Consider the following 22736-nt stretch of genomic DNA (forward strand, 5'->3'; position numbering starts at 1 on the left):
ATAGAAAAATCGTGGCAAACTATTTTTCGTCGCTGAGCTTATCAGCGGAAGCTGATAGTATTTCGAGTTATTTTTTTTGTACAAGTTATATGTTTCTAACTTTCTCACGAGCCCTCCTTGGCTGTCAAGGCCAAAAGGTCTTGTTCGACCAGACATTTGTCGATGTATTAGTACAATTTTAGTCTGAATGTATTTTTTGTATCTTTCACGGCATTGAAAATTAACTTAATTAATAAAAAATTCATTCACAGACACTTTTGCCTGAAACTATTTTTGCCGGAATATATTTTGTATTCGAATAACAGTAATTTTGATACACGCGCGCGTAGATCTGATAACAAACAACAAGCGTACGCATTGTGATGTAAACTGACGGGACACAAGCTTTCACGTAGAATTATTCTCCTCGCGATTTCCTTATAAACGGATCAACTAGGCTCGACCTTTGGCCATAATTACACGGAGGTCAAAGCTTTAATGGCTTGGCCTACGCAATTGTTCTCGAGAATGCAGCGTGCGTAAATAAGCAACGACTCGACCCTGACGCAGACAGCCTCTTGTTCGGTGACCATGCGTTTGGTCCAGCGTGGTTCATAGACCAACGACCGTGACGCTCACTTAAAGCTTAGCCGCACGTATTCCTCGATAGAACTTCGTGTTCTTTTTGTAAAATGCAAATCCTTGTAGAGGCCATGATGTGTGAACAGGATTGCGAAGAGCCTTGCAGAGTGCATTTTGTTGAGGACACTCTTGTAGGAAAAAATAGATATCTCATTTAATACAAATTTTTTTTCATGTAATAATTATATTATAAACGATAATAAATGATTTGATGATTTTAATGTTTTAAAGTTTAAAAATATTTTATACATGAATTTTAGATATAGACGCGTAATGACAGCATCAAATTCTGCCGTTAATATATTAGAAAGATACGAGTCGATATCTTCAATTAATGTCTCACACATTTACATATTCATTTAGTAAGACGTTTTATTTACTGTTAAACTTTTTTTTCTAAATTTGTAATATATAATCTTTATATTACCACGAAATGTTTTCGCTATCGTAATTTTTTCAGAAATCTATCGCGTAATTATATATTATCCGACATAGCGTTATTATAGTATCGTATAGGCTGCGTTTGTACACAGCAATCATTGCGCATTGGTCGAATAATTCACAATTGAATATGCCGATCTCTATCTTATTCATAAATGCACGTCAGACTTTTATTTTTTATCGCCTTAGGCACGGGCGTCTCCCGCATTCTTTCGCCGATTCTTGGACTTTTGTTTCAATCGGTATCGGTTTTGCAAAAGCGTTTAAACGTATTAATTCTTCCTTGTCAAAAGTAAACTGTCTAAATATTACCTTTTTAATATTATTCAGAGGTATATATATTATTTTGTATTCAGTATTTTATAACTCTAAAAAATGTAAATTTAAAAATAATCTCAATTCATGATACATATCCACGATATGATGTGCTATCTAGACATTATTTTATTCAAAATCAAGATGTCTATATTTCATAGAAGTGCAACTTTTATTTTAAATCGGATGAAGCCGGATAAACTTTTATATTTCTGTTTCAATATAATTAATTTCTTTGAGTAATTAATTCCTTATTAATTTATCATCTAATTGTTATTATGCAAGTTTCATACCATTGCTAAGTTGCCAAAAAAGAATTTTCATCGAACAAGGGTGCATCGGGAAAGATGCAAGTGAGAGAATGATATCGGACGAATGCATTGGGGAACAAGTAGATGTGTGTATGTGTGTGTGTGTGTGTGTGTGTGTGTGTGTAGGGAGAGATATCTCGTGCAGGAATTGTCGTAAATGTCTTCATCCGTAAGATATGAGGAACCGTGGGCGTTTGTAAGCGCACGGATCTTCACGTGGACAATACTTTCGGATATGTTAACTTCGTAGAAAGAGTGGGTGAAGGCGGGATAGAGACAATAGGGCATCCCGTACTCGAGATACGTGAAGACAAAATTCGTCGAAACAGCCGAGTTTCCTTGCGAAATTACTGAATGCGCGAAACAAGCCACTCCTCTCCGCACTATCGCGCACTCGGATGGATCAATCTCCATAAAAGATACAGAACTACGGACGAAGCGCAGAGCGATAAGTTTCGATTTGCCGATTCTGAGCTAAATTGAGTTGGCGGAAGAGTTAAAAAGAAACGAGAAAAGTACGTTTTTGAAATAATCTTGTCTTGTCTTGCGAGTTGTAAACCTAATGTAAAATTATCTGTCTATACTACGTATGGTTGTGTGGTGTGTCGCGTTTTTCCATATCTCGTCTAAAATATGGATTTTGTTCACGAGGTATCCTAACTTTTGACACGAGGTATCCTAACGCACGTGCTTCGATATCGATGTGACGTTATTCCATTTGAATCAATTCCTCTAAGTTTGACATTTCGGCATTATGTTATCTAGCTACGTTCTATTCGTGAAACGTGATTGCGTGTCGTGATACCGCTCACAAATCGTGTAAATTTCTCGCGTACGATTCACCAAGTCAGACAATCGGCTTTTCTCCACAAGACACACAGACACGTATGCTGGCCGGCTGTCTCGCTCACCGCCTCCCAGTCGTATTCCTGAAGCGGTGAAATTCCAACGAGGGGTTCGGAGCTTAGAACTCCACGTTGCGTGTTGGCGTTGCACGTGGGTTGGGCACCACGTTGAGCCCTCAGCACAATGATATATCCTGGGCCGCGTATACGGGAATAGGTCGAGACCCCGGTGTGTCAGAGGTGAAGCCGCACCCTGCATTGTGTCCTGCCCACGTGACCGCCGTGCAAGTCGTCATTCGTGTCAGCGTGAATCTGCTCCGTAGAGCCGAAACTTCCAACTTAAAGCCGGGAAACATTTGTCGCGCGTATAATTACGATTTTATAATTATAATTATGATATCCAATAATAATTCTTCCGATTAAGCCATTATTTTCTATCGATTTACACTATTATTTCATTGGATACAATTTTGATTAAGTTGTATTGTAATAATATATCGTTAGAAACGGGTCACGAGTTCGAAAGGTGGTGTACACCTATCAATCAGTGACAAAATGCTAACTCGATCAAATCATAAATAAATATATCATTTGGTTTAACATACTAGCTTAATTATCATGGGTTATTGATTAATTCGATCACCGTGTCAGAAGCGAGCTACACACCCTGCATTGTATCGCCTACGCAATTTCTCGTACTTGGCCTGGATAAATATATCGTTTCAAGTATCGCTCGGTTCGTAAAGGTCACGACTTATGTTACCATTTTCTGTACTATCCGTTATTGCGTGGCTGTAAAGACGTATCATTAGTCACAAAGCAAAGCCAATTGCACGTTTTTCAAGTCACTTCAGCTAGCTTCGTTTTTTTTGCACAATCACCCGGCGTTATACTACGCAAGAAACTAAGAATCGTTGCATTTTAATATCGATATCATTGAGATGAGATGAATTTTTTTACTTTTTATACTCTTTTTTTTTTTACAAGCTGATCGATAATTTTATTTGAGGCGGAATAAACGACCGCGATCGAGTAACAGCTTCTATAAATGTTTCGTTTTGTAAAGCAATCGGGAAATATAATTTTTTAACGTTTCGTGAAACTGCGAACATTATATTAACCAACTTTTATTATTTTTGTTTCAGGTAAGCAGATTGTTTTGCGTGGAGATACGTACGAGAGACACGCTGAGCGCTGAGAGAACCGCTCGAGCGCTCGCGCTCTTCTCGTGGAAATCGTGCCCAAGGTACATATACCGACTCGCCACGATTCGATCGCAACGACGAAGTTCGGTGGTGTACGTCGATAGCCGTATTTCTGTCTCGAATCACTGCATTTGTCGGCCGCGTACCCCGAGGAATTCTCACACTTTGGTGCGCCTCGATCGCGAGGAAATCTAAAATGAAACCCCGTCCGCTGAAAGTGCAACGCCTAAAGACACGTAGGTTGAGAGATTTATAGGAGCGTTGACCTTTCGCGCTTTAACGTGACTGTTTCGCGCTTTTTTTTCCATCGAAGATCTCCTTGTACGTTTGCGCATAAAACGTAACGGCGAAATATTCCACGGTGATTAAGCCGATGATCTATATGGATTAATAATTCAGCCGTACCGCGGCTTTCGAGAATATTATACGAATTAGAGAAGGATAGGGAACGTATAATTGCAGATAAGTATGTGGCGAACTATAAGCAAATAAAACTCTGAAAAGACGCGGAATATCGAAGCGCGTAATTAAATATTACGATCGGTAGCACACGATAATCACCTAATTGTGAGGGATTCGAGACTAAAGGGTCGAGATCGCAATGATAAATTGCGCGAGGCGATCGGTTTCAATCGTGTCCCTCTTACACAGTTGTTCCATAACATTTGACATGTTTGGTCGCAACGCTAATCACCACATCTGCGACGTGAGCCAATTATGTCGAGCAATACGAGCCACGCCAACGTATCATTAATATCACGTTTCAGTGCATTCCGTCGTTCTCGTTACGAACCGCGGACCGGAGGATCGACGGAGATCGATCGGAGAGCCACGGCACGTTCGTCTCGATCGTCAGAATTTATTGAGCCGCTAACCTTTCGTGTTTTCATCATTCAGCTCTCTTTATCCCATCCGTTCTCTCGCTGTCTCCCTTCTCGGCAAGTTCGATTCTCGTCATATAAAGCTATGACGTTACTCTTTTTCTTTCATTTTCCCTCTCATCTACCTCCATCGTTAGGGATTTCTTTCAAGAGACAGCAATTACTCCGCGGAATATAGTGTCCCGGTTCGTGAAATCTCCGATGATGGATTCAACGCATTGGATTCACGAAAGAGTTACGCGATATGCTCCCGAAATAGCGCCGAGACTTTCAACAGACATTTTGTGAATACCGGCGATTGAAAGATATTAGAACTATTATAGCTGTTTAAAACGTTCACACTTTTGTATTTATACATAGCGAAGTAATCGGCAGAATTCGATAAAATCTTACATGGTTTCTGATACTTTTTAAAACATTTAAAAAGACAAACGTCTTATTTTTTTTCTTAAGTTCTCAATTTTAATTACCTGTGATAACAAAGTTGAGGAAACGGAGACGTCAGTGTCACCCTGTGCAACTTGTGACATCTCCCCCAGGTTCACGATAAAGATGTAAATCTCCGTGTAAGCGAGGAGAAATACGAATACAACAGCGGCCGCTATTAATTCATGCATGCATTGTTACGTGTCAAGGCACGCGGTATCCGTCGGCAGATCATCGTGACGAGATAACCGAGCGAAAATGTTCCTCCTCTCGATCAGTAGCTTCCTCTCGCGAAGTCACACAGGACAAAGGTAGAAAACGCGAGTATATAGTTGCACAACGAAGAGTCTTTTTTCCAATCAGTAAGATCATCCGCATCGAAAGAATGTAATAATTTCTCTAATTTTTCGTAGACTCGTTAGGTTTTCAAAAAAATCTGCTATTTTCAGAAAATGTTGGTCCTTTATTCGAATGATAAAGTCTGTCATGAATTTTGACATGTTGCTGAAATTCTCTGCATTACTTCTCCGATTTTAGACTCAACATTGCGACTAGAAGTGAAAATAATTTAATGCTACATATTAATGCATCCTTGCTAATAATAACAAGCAATCTTTGGCCTTCTATTTATCTGCTCAACGAACGCTTCGGTGATAAACGCGTCTCTTTTCCTGCGACCTTTGATGCTCGCGTCCACGTCCTGGCAATAAATTCCGCGTCGTTGGGCCTTGGAACGCGGTTAACGCAGCTCGATGCACCGATACAATGGACGAATCGGCAAATCTCTCGTTACGGCCGGAGAGTTGTGCATACGAAGGCCGGCGATTTGTCGCGTAATGCGCGATATCAACGATCTCGAGGTCGCGATCACCGTGACCGCCGGCGTCAGACACGTGGTAACATATGTCTGCCTTCCAGTGAGAATTTAATTGCTCGGGCTTTCATTTGTCTAATGCCATCTAGTGATTCTCCACGATTTTTCTTGCTCGCGTAAGAAAGAGACTCCATCACATCACATAACTACTCTTCGTCTTTTCTGTCTCTTTTATGACTAACAATTTCTGTAAGCAATCTTGAAGATGTTTAAATTTGTGTATTTTACATTAGATTCATATAGTTTCGTTGACATTAAGTACATTGTACATATTTGAACGGACTGCTGGCACATTCCGATAGATATCAACTCTCAATATCAAAACGTGACCACGCTAGTATTAGATGCTTATATCTGATGAAGCGTCTTTGCTGTATCTATAATGAGACGACTTGCGTAATTAAAAATAATATTGATGATAGTATCGCGTTGAAATTCGCCGATTAACGGTTTCTTATCAAGCATCCGCTTCATAAAACCTTGTGTCCATGATGCTAGAACTGGTGTTTGAGTTTCGGTTTAAGCCAATATGAAACTGCTACTTGTATGTAAAAGCTGCAAGTTGATTAACGGACGAGGGCTTAACGGACATTTGATCGTTTGATCTCATTGGATGAGAAATTCGTGATAAGAAGTTTCTTTATATAGCTTGCGTGAACGATTTTGCTTAAGTTAAAACTATAATATTTTAAAAATGTCTTGTATTATAAATTGATTTCTAAACATTGTGTTTATCTCTTATGTGAATAGTCCAGACAGAGAAGATTAATTCCATATCATTTCAATGATCTGTTACCGGTTGTAATAGTTGTTATTCCTTCGATTTAGCTGGTAATTACGAGTTCATCGGCGGACCTACCAATTCTTCTCTCGTACTCTCGTTCTCTCGTGAAAAAGATGGAGGTCCCTCCATGTGTACGACGGGGGAACGGATAAAAGGTCGCTGGAATTCGAAAACTTATAGGCTAGTCTCTCTCGCACTTAAGTTTTTATTTGTCCGACCCTTGTAATAGAAAACAAATGCCGAGACGATGGTTCTGATTTTCCTCGGCGTTGTTAGTTGTTACCTGCATGGATCACGCACGGCCGAAGGCGCAGAAGTTCATTAGCGAAGTATAATCTGGTCTCTCGACACATTCCTCGCCCGCCGACCTTTGGACCACTCTCCTCTCCTCGGGTCAGGGAGAATTTCGAGACCCGAGGCTCCAGGTAACTTTTGTACCGGGTGTATTTGAAATCTTACGAAAGAAACCAGTCTTTCCACTTTACTACGCGTGATTTATTTTACGAACCGACGCCCGTGTGATTTCGACACAGTAAATCGATTTAGTCGCTTCTGCAGTTATCTACACGCCCACGCGTTACAGGAGCACTCAGTTTGCAAACCTTTTCTTTTGTACGTTTGATAGGCTTCGATTAATCAAACATCTCGAACCTATGACAGCATATTGACAAAAAGACTATATACGGAATGTTATATGATAACGATCTTTTGAAGGTCTCTGATGTATAATAAAAATCTTGTTTTTCTTGTTTTCATAAACCTAATTATACGGAGATGAAAGAACGATCATTTTATTTATGGTTATTTTATTTCGGAAAATTAATTTCCATAGTTTTAAAAGGATGCCAAAGCGGCAAGAAAAATAAATCGTACTTCGCAGTTACGTGACGTTCTGTAACACCCAGACACTGCCATTATTGACGGTTAGTGCCTTTAAAACGTAATCACGAGATCGCGTCTTTGAGGTTCGCGCAGTTCAGCTAGCCGTCGAGAAGCCTAATGACCTCGGTGATACGATAAGTCGCTAATTTACGTTAGTCAACGATATGGCCTGTCGTGGGTGGCCCGTCGTTCTACTTACATTCCTCTCTGTTCGAGAAGCAAACAGATGCGCGACATGCTCGCGATTAATTAGCTAGGCTACGATATCGCCGAACGAAACTGTAATCGGTGGGATCGGTCACGCTTTTCGGGATGTGGCCACGACCCGGGAGATTCTCTTGAACGAGAAGAACGATGTTCCTTTGGAAAAAAAAAAAAAAAAAATACGTGACATTTTACTCTATTTTCTAATTTGAATTAGTTCTTTCAAACTAGCGCCTATGAAAAATGTGTTCTAACAAGGAAATGATTAAGAAAATTACTGTGGTGCTACTGTGGTCTCGTAAATTGAATCATATCGTGTTACAAGATATTGATGAACGCCCGATTCTATTTTTCGGGAGAGCATATATTTTTCTGTCACATCGTTTTAACTAGATAATCAATGAAGCATTAATTACGGCAGAAAGTCGCGAACGGAAATCATAAAATCACAAAGGGAACCGGTATTCAACTGCCGTTACGTATTTTGTCTATGGTTACGACGTATTATCGCTTCGTTAAGAGCCCCTTTAAGGAGATACCCCAACTCCTTTACGGCTACGGATAAAAATCACAGGACGTGAAAGACACACGTTGTATCGTTCGGCTTTATTTATTCTCGCGCACGTAGATAAAAGCTCTCGCAGGGCCGAGCTGCAGGCGCGCGATCGCTCGCGTAGCCGTATCAATTGTGATCGGGCCGTGAACGCTGACGAAGCGAAATGTGTGTATACTCGCTGGCGACGCGAAATACGCGCGCGATCCGCGGCGAGGTGGCCGCGTGTGTATGACCGTCGGGAGTTATCCACAGGGTCACATAACCGTTTTCCGATGACACTCGGTGAGTAATACATCACTCGAAATGATGCGCGCTGACGAGCACACACACGGGCAGCTTTGCCGCCGCTCTCTATATAAGGATCATCCACTCGCGCGTATCATTAACTTTGCAGAGGTCGCAGGTCCTTCGGCGACGTTCACCGACGCGTTCGAACAGCCGGAGCGCGTAGCGTTTTCCCGGTGTCAACTAGGAATTTATACGCGCAATATATCCAGCCTGGTAGTCAGCGATCGCGCGGATGCGAATTTATAACAAGGACGCAAGAAAAAGACGAGGAACAGATTCTCACATACGTAAAAAGCTCGTCACTTTTATTAACAATAGTTTATACAATTTTCTCGCGTCCTGTGCGATAGTGTAGTAGGATTTTTCCATTCTTATATAACCAGAAATTGCGTTTGCGCAATATATTCTATCTACAGAAATTAGCAGTTACAGAGATAACGATTTATCGTGCTCTCTTAATAAAGATATGAAAAATTGGTGTATACACGTGAGGTATTCAAGGCCCCGTTGTTTACTAGAGCTCGCGGATACCTCTCACGCTCTATGCACGAGGGAGAAAACGGGAGTTAGAGATGACGGAGAAGGACGCCGGATAGAATCAGGTACGTGGGTCGGGCAGAGGCCAGGCTCACAACCGCGACGAGTCACCTGCGGTGTGACCGATGCGAGCCGTCAGCGAACGCGCTCGCTATCATCTCACCGAGTCCCTGGTCTTCTTCGTCATCGTGCCTAATGCTATAACTGCTTGCCGGGACTCGGTAGCGTACAGTCCTCCGCAAAAGTCTCCGGACTTTTGGACTATCATTTCATAAAACTGCAGACTCTGTAATATCGAAGGACGATGGTTGTACGAGGGGTACGTTAACGGTATATCGATGAATAATGCATTTAAAAATGCATTGATTTATTTCGTAATTTAATTCTTCCATCGCACTTCTTCCAATCTTGTTTTGCCCAAGTACTGCGTTTTTTTTGTCGTAGGATTTTGTAATGAAGTGATTTAAACTCTCTATACGCGGATGCGCTCGTGTTTTTTTCCTCAGCAACGTTATGTACGCGAAAGAATCGCCCGTGCTAATTGCCGGCTCGTACGGCGGTAGTCGAGCTCGCTACTATCCGCCGGCAACCTGTTGAGCTTCATTGTCGAGATGTTCCGTTCTTCCAGTCACCTGCGCCACGTGGCAATTAGCGGCATGTACATACGGCTGAGAGGAGAAAAATCGAACTCTGATGATGCTGCGAGTGCGCGTTAATTAACGGTCATAATCGCTCGCGATAAAAACGATTATCGTTGTTAGATTCGCGCTTTTCGTCGCATCCCACAACCAACTTCGACCTCGTAGCCTCTACAAATCGATTGCATTTAACCGTTTATCCCTTAGCCTCATTACGATTCCGCTCCTTCGCACAGTATTTTCTCCTTGCGTTTGTCAAAACACTTCTTAGCGCGGAATAATGAGAATTTAATAGCCTTATTATTTGTTACCCATCTATTTGTCAATAACTTCTTACGTTAATTCCCCGTATGTGCCTCGTTCATCCGCCATATGGCGAGATGCCATCTCCACGAACGAAAATGGAAAGCGCGATATAGGGAACTCGTTTATCGATGCCACGGCAAGTTATGCGCGAGGCTCGACCTTTGATCGAGTAAAGTACCCGCTTCCAGTCCGTCGCTTCTTTTCTTGTTCTTCTATCATCGTCACGCTCTGACCTTCTCGGTGACTTCGCAGGTGAGATATTCTAACGCTAATCGCTCATTGCGCGCGTGGTTGCCTTGTGTTTTATTTGCGCGCGACCTGTCACGTCTGCCTTTTAAAAACGTTCATTTAATTGTAACTCCAGACGTATCGACTTTAATCGGATAGATTTCAAAAATTCATGACATGAATATAGACTAATAAACATATATGTAAAGAATATATATATTTTTTTCTTTCCGTTTTACATTTTTGCAATATTGTTTCCGTATTCTTGCATTCTTGCACAATTTCTCGAGAAATTCGACTGACACGTCGAAGATATTTGTACATTTTATTTTACACAACGCAGCTACATTGGAAGCGGGACACGCAAAAGTTAACAGCAGCGCGAGTTGTCGCAAGAGATGACTCGTGGTCAGCACTCGACCTTTGGTCGGCTTACGTACCCGACTTCTTCCTTCCTTCGTTTATCCTTCCTACGTCTCGCGCGTGCTTCCTTCTCTTTGCCTTCCTCCCACATCTTTTGCGACCGACCCGACGCGACGACTCGCTCGCTCGCTCGCACGTGCGAGAGAGTCGTTCGCGCTAATCGCACCTCACGCACAAGGCGACGAGGTCACGGCGCTCTTTGTTTGTCATCCGCCCGCAACCTGCTTCGCTCTCTTGTTAAACGTACGTGTCCGGGAAGAAAAAAGACGGAGAGCTACGGAGAGAAACGCGGTGCCAGGACGTACGATGCAATGGAAGGTTTCCACCGCGTGTTCGACATGTAAATTCGATTTATCGCGCGAGCATTCTTTTCGTTACGAGAGAAAAACTAATTAAGTAATCTCTCTGCGCGTAAGAATATTTTCATTTTTTACACGAGACACAACACGCATTCACATTAAAAAAATAATTTAATTTTGCGAGTTTCATTCGCGTTATTTTTGGGGGAGAAAGAATCAGAGATTCATTCAAGAGGTCTTGTGAATATCGTTCCGGTTGGTTCGTCATCTTGAAAGTACCGTCGATTTTCATCTGACAAGAGTTACGTGGGTTACGTTCCACTTTTGTGATAAAAGAAGAATGAAATTTAGAGAGAGAGAAAATATTTTTTAAGATTTAAAGAGAAATTTTTCTTTGAAACACAAATGAGTGATGACCGAACGCATATGCATGCGGATGCGTTTGAAGAAATGCACGGCTTAGAGAGAACGCCGATTGAGAGACAACGGATGAGGAACGTGGAACAAAGTTCACGACAACGGGGACGGCGACGGCGACGGTGAAGCTGAAGAGGTGTCCGAGAGGACTCGGTGGAATGACCCCGCGGATCGTATTATAAGCGCGTACGTGTCCCTTGCGGAGGGTAACATATGCGTGATGGCCTCTGCGAAAGCTACGTCACGCAGGAACGCACCTTGACTCCCTCTCTCTCTTTCTCTTCTTTCTTCCTGTTCCTTCTGGACCTTTCTCGGTGTGTGCTCTCTTCTCGAGTCCCTCTGTCTTTCTTGCTCCCATGGGGTACGGAGGTCACCGCTCGCCCGTTGCCACCGGCGGAACAAGCGGCGGCGAACCGCAGGAAGAATATCTTCTTCTTGTACCCCAAGCCTCTGGGTCCTCGTCGGGAACGCGAGAGCCAGATAGAAATTCAGCGAATCGCGGGGAGGAATTAGCGAGAGATCTGAGCCTTTTTATACTCTTGATATCTTTTAACGGCTCATAAAAGAATTTCTTCGCTAACATAAAATTTAACGTTATTAACTCTGAAGCGGTGATTTGCGATTTCATAAATTGATTAAATTGTTATCTATTCCTTTTCAAGCGAATACATGTAAAATATGAAGAAATTATGAAAATTTGAATTTAGAAAATTTTACTTAAAAAAATGTTTGTGTGTGGATTCCAAATTGATTCTCAATTCAAGTTGAGAGTTTATCGAGTATCAAAATGGCAATTTTCAAGAAACGTCACTCTACGCATATAAATTAATGCTAGCGTGTATCCATCTGCCATCCTCTCGACACAAGCCTTCGTAGCGGCCGAGCGTACAGTGTCGCGCAACCTGACCTGCTTACAGGTGCGCGACCCTGACGGACGTACAGTGTCACCATCGCCGCGATGTCTTGGCGAGCGACCATAAAAGACCGTGCACACCGCGCATCAAGGGAGACGGGAAGGGAGAAACGTATAGGCGGATCGTAAAAACAGAAGATAAAAGGTGCAGCGTAATACGTGCGCATACGTGACTCTCCGTGGAAGTCGTATTGAAAATTTTCTGCTTGTGAAATATGCATTTGTACGCGCCAACAAATAGAAATGACGTATAAATACTAATTTCCCAGGGAGTCAAGGAAACACGCCTTTCGCTGTTCCACGCGAAATACAATTGCTTACGGAACAGAAAATTATTCCGTAGAAATCTGACACCCATTATTTTTCGAGCGTATTTCCTCTGCGAGAAGCAGAAGGAAAAGGAAATGGCAGGAAGGCGTAGGATGACGAGAGACTGAGAGGGCTGGACCTATAAATCATACTGGGGCGTAAGTAGGTACGCGTGAAAACGCGTAGTTAGAAGATGAAAAGCAGCGTACGAATCTCCTCTCTCCCGTCGTTGCACGCAGCGAATGTTCTGACAAATACAACGGGAGCTAATTAGTTGCAGGAATGCGTCGGCGCGCAGGTATCGCGTTCCTACGTAAAGTCGAACACGCGGTGACTCCTAATAAGACGCAATCGTATCGACGTCACGCGACCTTCGGGCCGTGCCATGGCGAGTCCAGCTATTGCCGTTTCTCGGCCGTTGCTGCTTACTTACGTTGCTGGTTATAAATCGCCACGTCCTCCCGCACCTCCATGAACCGTTGGCTATAAACGCTCGCGCCTCATGTGAACGCCATTGTGTTTCGCGAGAGGCCTCCCACTTGAAACAGCTGTTTCGACCATTCTCCGCACGACCAAGGTTACGCATCGAAGGGACAAAGACCCGTTTCACTAGGAGCCGCGGCCGTTATCGATCGGCAGACTCGGCGAACGAGAGGAAAAGTTCACACCGACACGTTACAATGGGAGAATTTATCCTTTACGATTCTTGTATGCATTTGGCTATCTCTCGCAGTTCTTAACACCTTTTCTTTGCTTAAGACGCGTACAGAAATAAAATTCGGCAACGAATCGACGACGTTGGTCGCGTCCTCGGGCATTGCCAAATGGCTAAACGACGCATCTGGAATTTCACTCACGTCACGTAACGACTTACGTCCTTGTCCTTGGTTACACATGTCATACCGCAAGATCCAATTCCGCGTCGCGGCAAGCACGCTTTTTTCCCTCTGAACACCTTTCGCGAGGGTGCCATCGCCTTAATATCCAGAGGTATCCTCTGGCGTATAAACCGCCAACGAGATCGCGGCGGCGCGGCGCGCGTACGCGTAGGTGTACGCACGCGTGCACACACGGAGTCCGTCGCGTGCATAGACGGAGCGAAGAGCGTGTGCGGCGCGGTCGCTACTACATTATGCATTAGTCATGATTACAAAGTAAGTGGCGAGCTCGTAGCGCGTCTGCAGTAATGACGGCGTATTTGCGGTGCTTATGATTTTCCACTTGAAATGGGCATAACCCGCTTTAATGGCGCGCAAGGCGGCCCTCCCGGTCGCGCATAACTTACGGCGGGTTTACAGCGGCCCGAGAGGAGATCCAGCAACGACCGCGTGGTTGCTGACGGCGTTGATCGTGTTAACGCCGCCGCGACAGTAATCTCTTCCTGTCTCTTCTCGGTCTTTCGCGCTCTCCTGGCCATGCGCGCGCGCGCGCGCGCGCACGCGCCAATCCGGCCTTTAAAGGTCGTCATGGACGGTAGGTATTATCCTTGTGTCGCGGTAGATCTTACGCGGGAATTAATTGTGAAGGACCGTCCCCCTATGCAATGAAAACTAGCACTTTTATACGACACCTTTTAAAGTTACTCATCTACTTTATTTTCTCAACTAGACCAACTTGATGATTCTTTATTTTATTTTTTAGGATATAAATATATGGGATGTTATTTTCTTTGACGGTATGATACGGAGAAGAAAAGTTTGATCGCTCCAAGAATTTTTGACTAATAGCTATACCTACTTGCTTGACTACAATTTAAATTATTTTGTGTAATCAGTCATAGTCGATAGTGATCGCATTAACGGTATTTATACTATCGCGATAGTATTGGTTGTTCCGATCTTCCTTCGAGCCATCTCTCGCGACTCGTTGAAGTCAATTACAATTATCGTTATCTACTACGGGCAATAAACTAGACGACAATAAATCATTATCGTAAACCAGTGATAATTAATGACGATAGTAACGAACAATATGTCACGTACATGTTACGTTACGATCTTATATCACATGCTTTTCGGAAGAACGATAGCTATTATCTGTTCTGAAATAATTTTATATTCCATTTTGTTATCGTAAAACATCAATTCTTGTAAAATTAGATAAATTATTTTGGAGAAATGTTTGCGCGATAATGTTACTGCAATGTTTAGTTCCTCTAATCAAAAGATTGAAAATACTTACGATAATTTTCATTATAAAATTATAACCGTTCAGAGTTACGACACGTTTCCGTTAGATGCACGGTACACATTTCATTAGCGGTAGAAATGAAAAATCGAAGCATTTTTTTATTTCGTAAGCGAGATGGGGTCGCTCGCGGCGCTATTGAAATCGCTTGACTCAGCATGATTGCCAGGATCCCGGAGATGATTCGCGCGTGGCGGAAAAATAGAATCGTCCTTCATTCAGCGGCTCGTCACGCGAGGTCGCGGAGGAAAAGTCGGGCGTATGAAACGAGAGGAAGACAAAAAGGAAAAGGACGAAAGGCTCCTCATCGCTGCGGTAGCTCGCCGCTCGGTAATGACGGGCTGCGCGCCGCGCGACGCGTAGAACCGGGTTTGATCGTTCATTAAGCGTCGGGCCGACCCCGGATGTGGACGTACGCGTCCGTACGACGTGCGTACGCGCGTACACTTCACGCATATTGCACACGGAGACCCGCTCGTTTCGCTCCGGCAAAGCGAATGTAACTATCCGGCCAGCCTTGCCGAGGCCGGGTGCGAACGGAAGAAACGACCGCGTGTGCGCCCGCATCCGGCTTTCAGCGGGCTGATCGAAAAGCCGTGGGAGATTCGATCTATCGTTGTTACGGTAATAAAAGGAAAAGAGTGTGAAGGGGAAAGTTGAACAGCGAGTCGACTCCGTCGTGTGAGGAGCGGATGCGGTATTAAATTCTTTAATCTGAGATATGATCCATGTAACGAAGAGTAACAGCAATTTTTCCAATATTTGATCAACAATATGCCGATACACAATAGAGCAATTTTTCATCCGTTGGATCTTATCGGTGTAGTTTAGTACACCAGTCAGTTTTTCCGTTCGCATTTCGACTTCTCCGTATCAAACGCGTTAAACCACACGTGTTCACGCATGTATGAGAACTCGCGCTGATGGATCTTTAGGTCACTCGTACGAACAATGCGTCGCACGGAAGCGTCGTATTGTCGTTTTCCGTTTCTATGTCGGAAATGGATGCTGGACCGATTCCCGTGTCGCGCGACGCGTTACGCAATTTCCCGATTCGCTTCTAATCTCGCCCGGTGGGATCGTGGAAAAATTCCCAGCTCGGTGAAATTTCTTAAAAGGCTTAACGCGCAGGAATAATTAACAGCGACCCGACGCGAGAGGCCCGGCGGCTTTATTCCCGTCTCGCGGCGGCACTTCGTACGCAACCTCGAAGGTCAATTCGTTTTAGTCGCGGTCGCGCTGGATAATTTATGACTATGCTGTACGCGATTACTATATGAGTTCCTGGTGTCCCATCTCGATGTCTTCCGATGGCTTTCTTTCTCGCGGGGAACCTGTCTCGCCCGGGAACGAAATAGTTAACCAAGCAGCTGCGCTAAAACCGGTAAATTATATACACGCGTGTCTCGAGAGATACGCGATATATCGGATGAAATCACACAGAGGCGATCTACTGTTTTTTGTGCGACGAGGCAATGGCTTGTCACATCGCTTTCTTCCTTTTCTTTCCCACATACATTTTCCACGTTATACTTTCTATTTCCTGTTAATTGTGCGTCGCGTTGAGTGAAAAATACTGACACGACGTATAGAAAGGGAAGTTTTGTTTGTAATCTTTTGGATTATGAACTGATCTATATCGCTTTGTCACCGGAACATCCAAGTGTCGCGCGTGGAGGTCTCGCACTTTCGTTGTACCGGCGGCGATGCAACAGCTCGAACCGCGGGCTTCACCGAGCGGGTGTTGTCGCGGGGGATACGTGCGCTGCACGTTAGTTCGTTTTAACACGTCGTTACGATATTTCACACTCGGACTTTGCGCAGGTCTCAGTATTCACCGCAGGTATCTCGCTGCTGCTAACCTCCCTCATTCGCATTTAACAAAGTCTTCTGGCGAACTTTTCAGGGCGTATTATTTATTAAAAACTATTCAGCTGTAAAATTTTTTAAATGCTATTACATACTATTCAGCTGTAAAATTTTTAGATGCTTTGTCTTCTGAACTCGCATTTGAGAATTTAAATAACCCTGTTAATGGTCTGACTTGGATTTTTGCAGAAAATTCTCATTGCATTGTTAATTTTATTATATTGTTTTATAAAATATTTTTATTTTCTTTATTGTCAAACAAAATCGTGTGACAATGAAGAGATGCTCTTCTATAACGTCTGTTTCCGTCTCTCACTTCAGATTTTAACTAATCTCGCGAGTGCAGCTGCACACATCATTTTCGCATGATTATGTAAATGCCATCAAGCCGAAGTTAAACAATAAAACGCGAACGATCTTTAAACAGTGACTTCCTGCCTTGAAAGTTCCTGAAGTGTCGTTACGATGTTTGTCGTACGTGCCATCGAAGCGCTACCGCCAACATAAAACTCGTCAAAAAACGTGAGAAAATGTAAGGAAAAAATCTTGTTACGCGAAACGCGATGATTGTAGAATCGTCTGTTCAAGAGATAAGTGTTGAAGTAATGCTCAATACACGACTTCTTATTTCTATTAAACAAAAATTTATATTCGAGGAATTTTTTTGAGATTCAAGGTTCCTCGTACGTTATGATTTCAACAACTTTATTAAGTGATAGTTAACGGTTAGTTTCTACGCTTTTCATCAACATGTATTTTATGTTCTCTCCGTTGTATATACGGTATAATTAATTGGATACTATAAAGTCTCGAAATCACAGTTCACAAATCATTGATTCGACAACGCCATGGAAATTCATTTAAAACTGATTAAGTTATATATTCCGAAAACACACCTCTCTCTCGCCGAACGTGTCATTTTAACGTACCTATCGCTGTACCGTTCTCGTTTATTAGTGGCTCAATTCGTCACAAAGTGACGCGTACAATGTTTGCTGTGTCCGCATACTTTCCAATTTTATAACTATTTGGACGTCATTTTTATGGTCGAGGTGCGCGTTCGATAGCATCTTCGAACGCTTTATCGCTTCTCGAAGGGCGACGCGACGGTTTTCCTACTATGGCAAACGGTGCCTAATGGAATTTTTATGGGCAGCTGTAAATATTTTAACTTGAAATAATGAAGACATTTGGCAGTGAGTGTCATAGAAGTGGCTTTTACGATCGCTACCCTCGGCCTGTATTCCGCTCGATGCCGCGCGGAGCTGCTTCCACAACCGGATTGTAGAATATAGCCCGATAGCAGTCCGAGGTTCGAGCGCGGAGCCTGTCGCGGAGGTGCTAACTCCACGCATTATAAAAATGATCGCCAGTGTCCGTTTGCGTACTTCCGATGCCGTCGCGTCGGTTTTACTGCGGGGACATTTGTATGTGGGAATGATTAACACTTGTTCTCCGTTATTGTGGATACTTCGGTAATGCCCGGACACAAAAAATCTGACAAGTAAATCGTTAACTAAAAGTCTCTCATACACTCGGTACACTGTGAAAGACGGTGAAAGTTATTAATCGTTTGAAAAATATTTGTCGAGGAATACGTGTTGACTGACGAAACGTCGCACTGATTGGAATTATAATCACGCGCGAGGGGAGATTTTCGTTACAACGAAAATATACCGATGTATAAAATATCGTGCGAAATGAGCTATGAAACACACAAGTTCTCATACCTCTTCTCTTCCGGCACCGTTGCTGGCACCGTTGCTCCGACACTGTCGCTGCATTAATCGCGGCCGATCGTATCGGCCGGTAAATTCGGCAACGCGGACGAGTTACTGCCTCCATAAAATTCCAGGCGTTTAACGATGACAAGAATTTATTGGATATGTTAGGCAGAGAGTGGACAGTGACCCCCTCGATTCTCCCGTCGGTTCTCCTCGTTCACCGCGGCCCGCGCCTTTACGCTGATTCGCTCCTCGTCGCCGTTCGGTTAGATACGCGTCTCTGATCAAGGCGGAAGATAATGGCGCCCGGGACGAGGGCCATTTATTGAGCGTAAATCTCCCGTGCCAGTGGTAAGCGCCGCCACCGTGTGTAATCGCGTCCTGTACGATTATCCCTCTCTTCCTCTTAATGTATTTCATTCTAAATTCCCATGTGTCGAAAGACGCCCGTTTACATATGGCGCGACGACGTTAGGACGCGAAGCGGGAGGACCGCTGCGGCGCGGCCGCGTCGTTATATACGAAACTCGAACCATCCCGAGGGCCGAGGGGACGAATGCGGTTGAAATACGGCGAATATCCGAATTTGGAGTCGAATGTATTCCGGCAGGATCGTCGCTCGGTCGTTTGAAATCTCTTAATGGCCTTTTAAAATCGTCATCGCGTCTTGTATCTCAGGAGATATGTAGCTTAATCCTGCGCGTTGGTGCGTATAACTCGATAAGATCGAGCGAGGATAAAGGAATATATTAGAGACAAAAAGATCCAGAAACTCGCGCGCTCTTAATACCTTTTAGAGAAGCGGACAGAGAAATCTGATATATCCCTTCGTTTTCAGGTGAGGTGTCGGGTGAGAACGTGTCCGCGGGCACGGGACCACGTGGTAGCAACCGTGGAGAGGCGGCGGATTTAGGTACGCACACGGAAAACAACGACGGGGCCACCCTGGCAGCGAACACAGCGGTCGACGCCAGGGGGGGAAGCCCTCAGGGCGCCCACCTGTCTGGTGCGGCAACCCCCAGACCTCCGCGGGGTAGGAGGCGACAGAACCAGAATGGTCTCGACACTACCCAAGTAAGTGGAGAACCTCTTTACAATTGTGTAATTAACACTTCTAATATCCTATACTTCGAACTCGCTCTTTTGCCTCTGATTAGGTACCCGATTTCGAGAAAGTCCACGACGGAATTAAATTTTGACACGGCACACGAAACTTTTACGCACGTAGGCAAACACGACGTTCGTTTTACCTTACCGTATTGACGTAGCGTGACTGTCGTCCGGAATTTTTATTTATTCTTTTTCCCCTTTTTTTCCTTCTTTCGTTGAGAAGAACGCGAGCTGCCGCGAGGACGCGGGATTTGTCGTACAAATTTTTCGAGAGAGAGAGAGAGACCCGCTTGGCTTCTTCCGTGAAGTGGAGTGTTTGAGCGTACCACTTCGGGACACGCGCACTGGTCTCGGGAGATATCCTCGACGAGAGAGTCCATCGCTCCTGTAGCTCGAGCGGTAGCTCGTACACGTGTACACGGAGAGTCCCGTTCAAAGCCAACCATGCAGCCAACTATGTCAACCGCCGTCGAAAGCCGCAGTGTCATCCCGCCGTTGACATTCGTCGACCTGCAGGACGCTTCTGTAAACGACTTGACCAAAAAAAAAGAAAGAAAAAAAGGAGAAGTCTTTGACGGCTGCTTAGCAATGCTTAGAGCTGCGATGATAAAAAATTGATCGTCATCGGTAAAAAGAATAGCCGGTCCATGACACGCAAGAAGTTTTCGTGACTTAGGTACGCGGGTTGTACGGAGTAGAAAGGTCTCGGAAGAATAGTAGTAACTCAAGAAATTAATCCTCCATATGTATGACGAGCTTTAGTCTGATTTATTAACTTTCGAGATCCACTGAAATCGAATTGAGAGAGTCGATAAATAAAAGTAGAAGAAGATTAGTCTTTCTTGCTGAGAGTTATTCAGGAAAAGATTATACATTGATTGTAATTCAATTTTTTTTTTACTATGAAATACTTTTTTCTTATAACATTGTGAGAGAAAAAACGTTGGGACTTAATTTGACTGCAAAATATTTATGCGTGAATATACGTTAATTATTTACTTGATATTGCTATCTTATTCGACGACGTATGCAGCCACTGCGATCGCGTAAAGACTAATTACATTGAAAGAGACGATTGGTTTAATTTTGAGGCTCCCTTGCTCGCGCGGTTGTCACGCCTTCGTGTATTTTCCCTATCGAGACCTGGTCGCTCGTATCAGTCGCGTCGAGCGAGACCTATTCGAAATGTAGGTGTATATATACGAGATCGTGCCCGCGCCGTGAGCCTGAAGCGGTCCCTTGTCAGGAAGAGGTCTGGAGGCGAGAAAGAGATTTACCGTGGCCTCTGCTGCAGCGGTCTCCGGACTGCGGCTCTCGGGAGAACCCTATTCTACGCCAATCGACTCTCGTTCTTCTTAGTGTCACGGCGCGCTCTCTCGCCGCGAACGAAGAGGAGTCAACTCTTACGCCACGCGTTGCCTTCATTACCATATCTCAGATGCAATCTGTTCCCGGGAATTAATGCACCCGGGATATTTCCCGCCGCCACGGATCTCGCCCGAGACATATCGTGCGCAGCTGCCGATAAGTGTTCCTCACAGTCGAAGGCGTGGTTCGTTGATATCTGTTTTGCGGAGGACAATTTTTTTCATGTATACGAACGAGACTCGCTTATTAATGTTAAATAGTCGAGCCTGGCAATAAATCGAACGTATGATAATGTAATTGATGATATAATCCTCATGGCCTCTTAGCCTATCACAAGGATTAGAATAATAATCATCATCGATAATTATTTGCATTGTTTCATTGTCTCATTGTTCAGTGTCATGTTTCATTTTTAATTGTTTGTAATTAATATTTGCTGCGTGTGTAACTAATTGTACGAAAATAGTCGCTTGTGCTAGTTTTCGATCAATCAATTATTAGAGTATTCTAAATGCATCTTTTTAAACATAATGATACAATCTTTTTAGCTTCAAGCGGAGAATGATGATGATGAGAGGCTAAAACAATTTTTTTCTTTTAAAGATGCATTGTTTTTGTACTGCGGCCTTCAACATTCAAACATAAAGCACAGCGGTAATAAAGATAGTAAAATAATTGTTACTGTGGATAAGATGAAATGAGCAATCTGCAGACGTCCCGATGACAACTTTACGCAAAGACACTTAACACTTTCAAATATTATTAACCTCGCTTAAAATAATTATTCCAGAATTTAAAGTTTGAATAGAAAATTAATAAAAATTGAAAGGGGATACTCTTTATGATAAAAGATAACAGAAGGTTTTTGTGACTATATTTTAAATAGCGTTATAATTATAATAATAATAAATTATATCAACTTAATTTTTTAAGTGAGTACACTTAATGGAAAAAAGCTTGCACACGAAACTATTATTAATTTGTCCTTTCTAGCGTTAAATGAAGTAGCGTTAAGTATACTTCTATTGCACCCGCTCCCGTTTGTTAACTGATACTTCCGTTTATACTCGTTCTTTTTATGACCGGTTAATTGCTCCGCATTCTCCTTCTTGTTATTGCATCCGGTTGCGCGCAGTGAGGTCTCGTTTAAAGAAGGGCAATCTATCGCGTTGCAGGTTAAAACAGAACGACTCACACCTGACAACAACTCGACGTCGTCGAGAAGCGTGACGCCTTCTTCGTCGAGTCATCCGGGCACGCCGCCAAATGCTACGCCCTTGGGGGGACCCGAGGGTCCACCACCACCTCATCATCTCAAGCACATGGAACAGATGATGGGACGAAACTATAGTGATTTCATGAGGAGTCTCGCTGCCAAATACAACAACGCCAACCCTAACGAGTACGTCCATCTCACTTTGTCGATCACTTTTGATTACTCGCAGTAGAATTGTAATTCCCATAAATGAGCTGCAGGATTAACATAATGGAAAGATACACGTTACAGTACTAACATCACTTTTGATTTTATTTTCAATTAAATGGTACATTGACGTGCCAATTAGAAATTGACGTGTAGATACTGCTTCATTATTGTGGTATTGAGTCTGCGTCACAAAATTTGTTTTAATGGTCTTGTATGATTAAGGAAAGAAGATTTTGCAAACGTTTTTGAATATTTTTGTCGGTACCTGACATGCGTGTATTGACTTTCGTCGATTGACGAACACTGTGAAACGTTGTAAAAGAATTAAGACTTTGAAGGCTGCAAATAG

The 22736-nt window shown here is 43.4% G+C and overlaps 1 protein-coding gene across 4 annotated transcripts in view; it reads left to right on the forward strand.

Moving 5' to 3' along the window:
* Nucleotides 1-22736, forward strand: part of LOC143894450 (uncharacterized) — a 124855-nt gene that overhangs the window by 49847 nt on the left and 52272 nt on the right. For 3 of the 4 annotated variants that reach the window (XM_077400716.1, XM_077400717.1, XM_077400718.1), the window contains 2 exons: nt 19322-19557; nt 22137-22363. In XM_077400716.1, the coding sequence (XP_077256842.1) occupies nt 19322-19557; nt 22137-22363 (463 nt within the window). Of the gene's footprint in view, nt 1-8602; nt 8628-19321; nt 19558-22136; nt 22364-22736 lie in introns of those variants that run through there. The other variant, XM_077400719.1, reaches the window with a different exon arrangement.

Source organism: Temnothorax americanus, unplaced genomic scaffold (assembly GCF_048541705.1).
Source record: "Temnothorax americanus isolate GAGA-0224 unplaced genomic scaffold, ASM4854170v1 Scaffold14, whole genome shotgun sequence".
Lineage (NCBI taxonomy): Eukaryota > Metazoa > Arthropoda > Insecta > Hymenoptera > Formicidae > Temnothorax > Temnothorax americanus.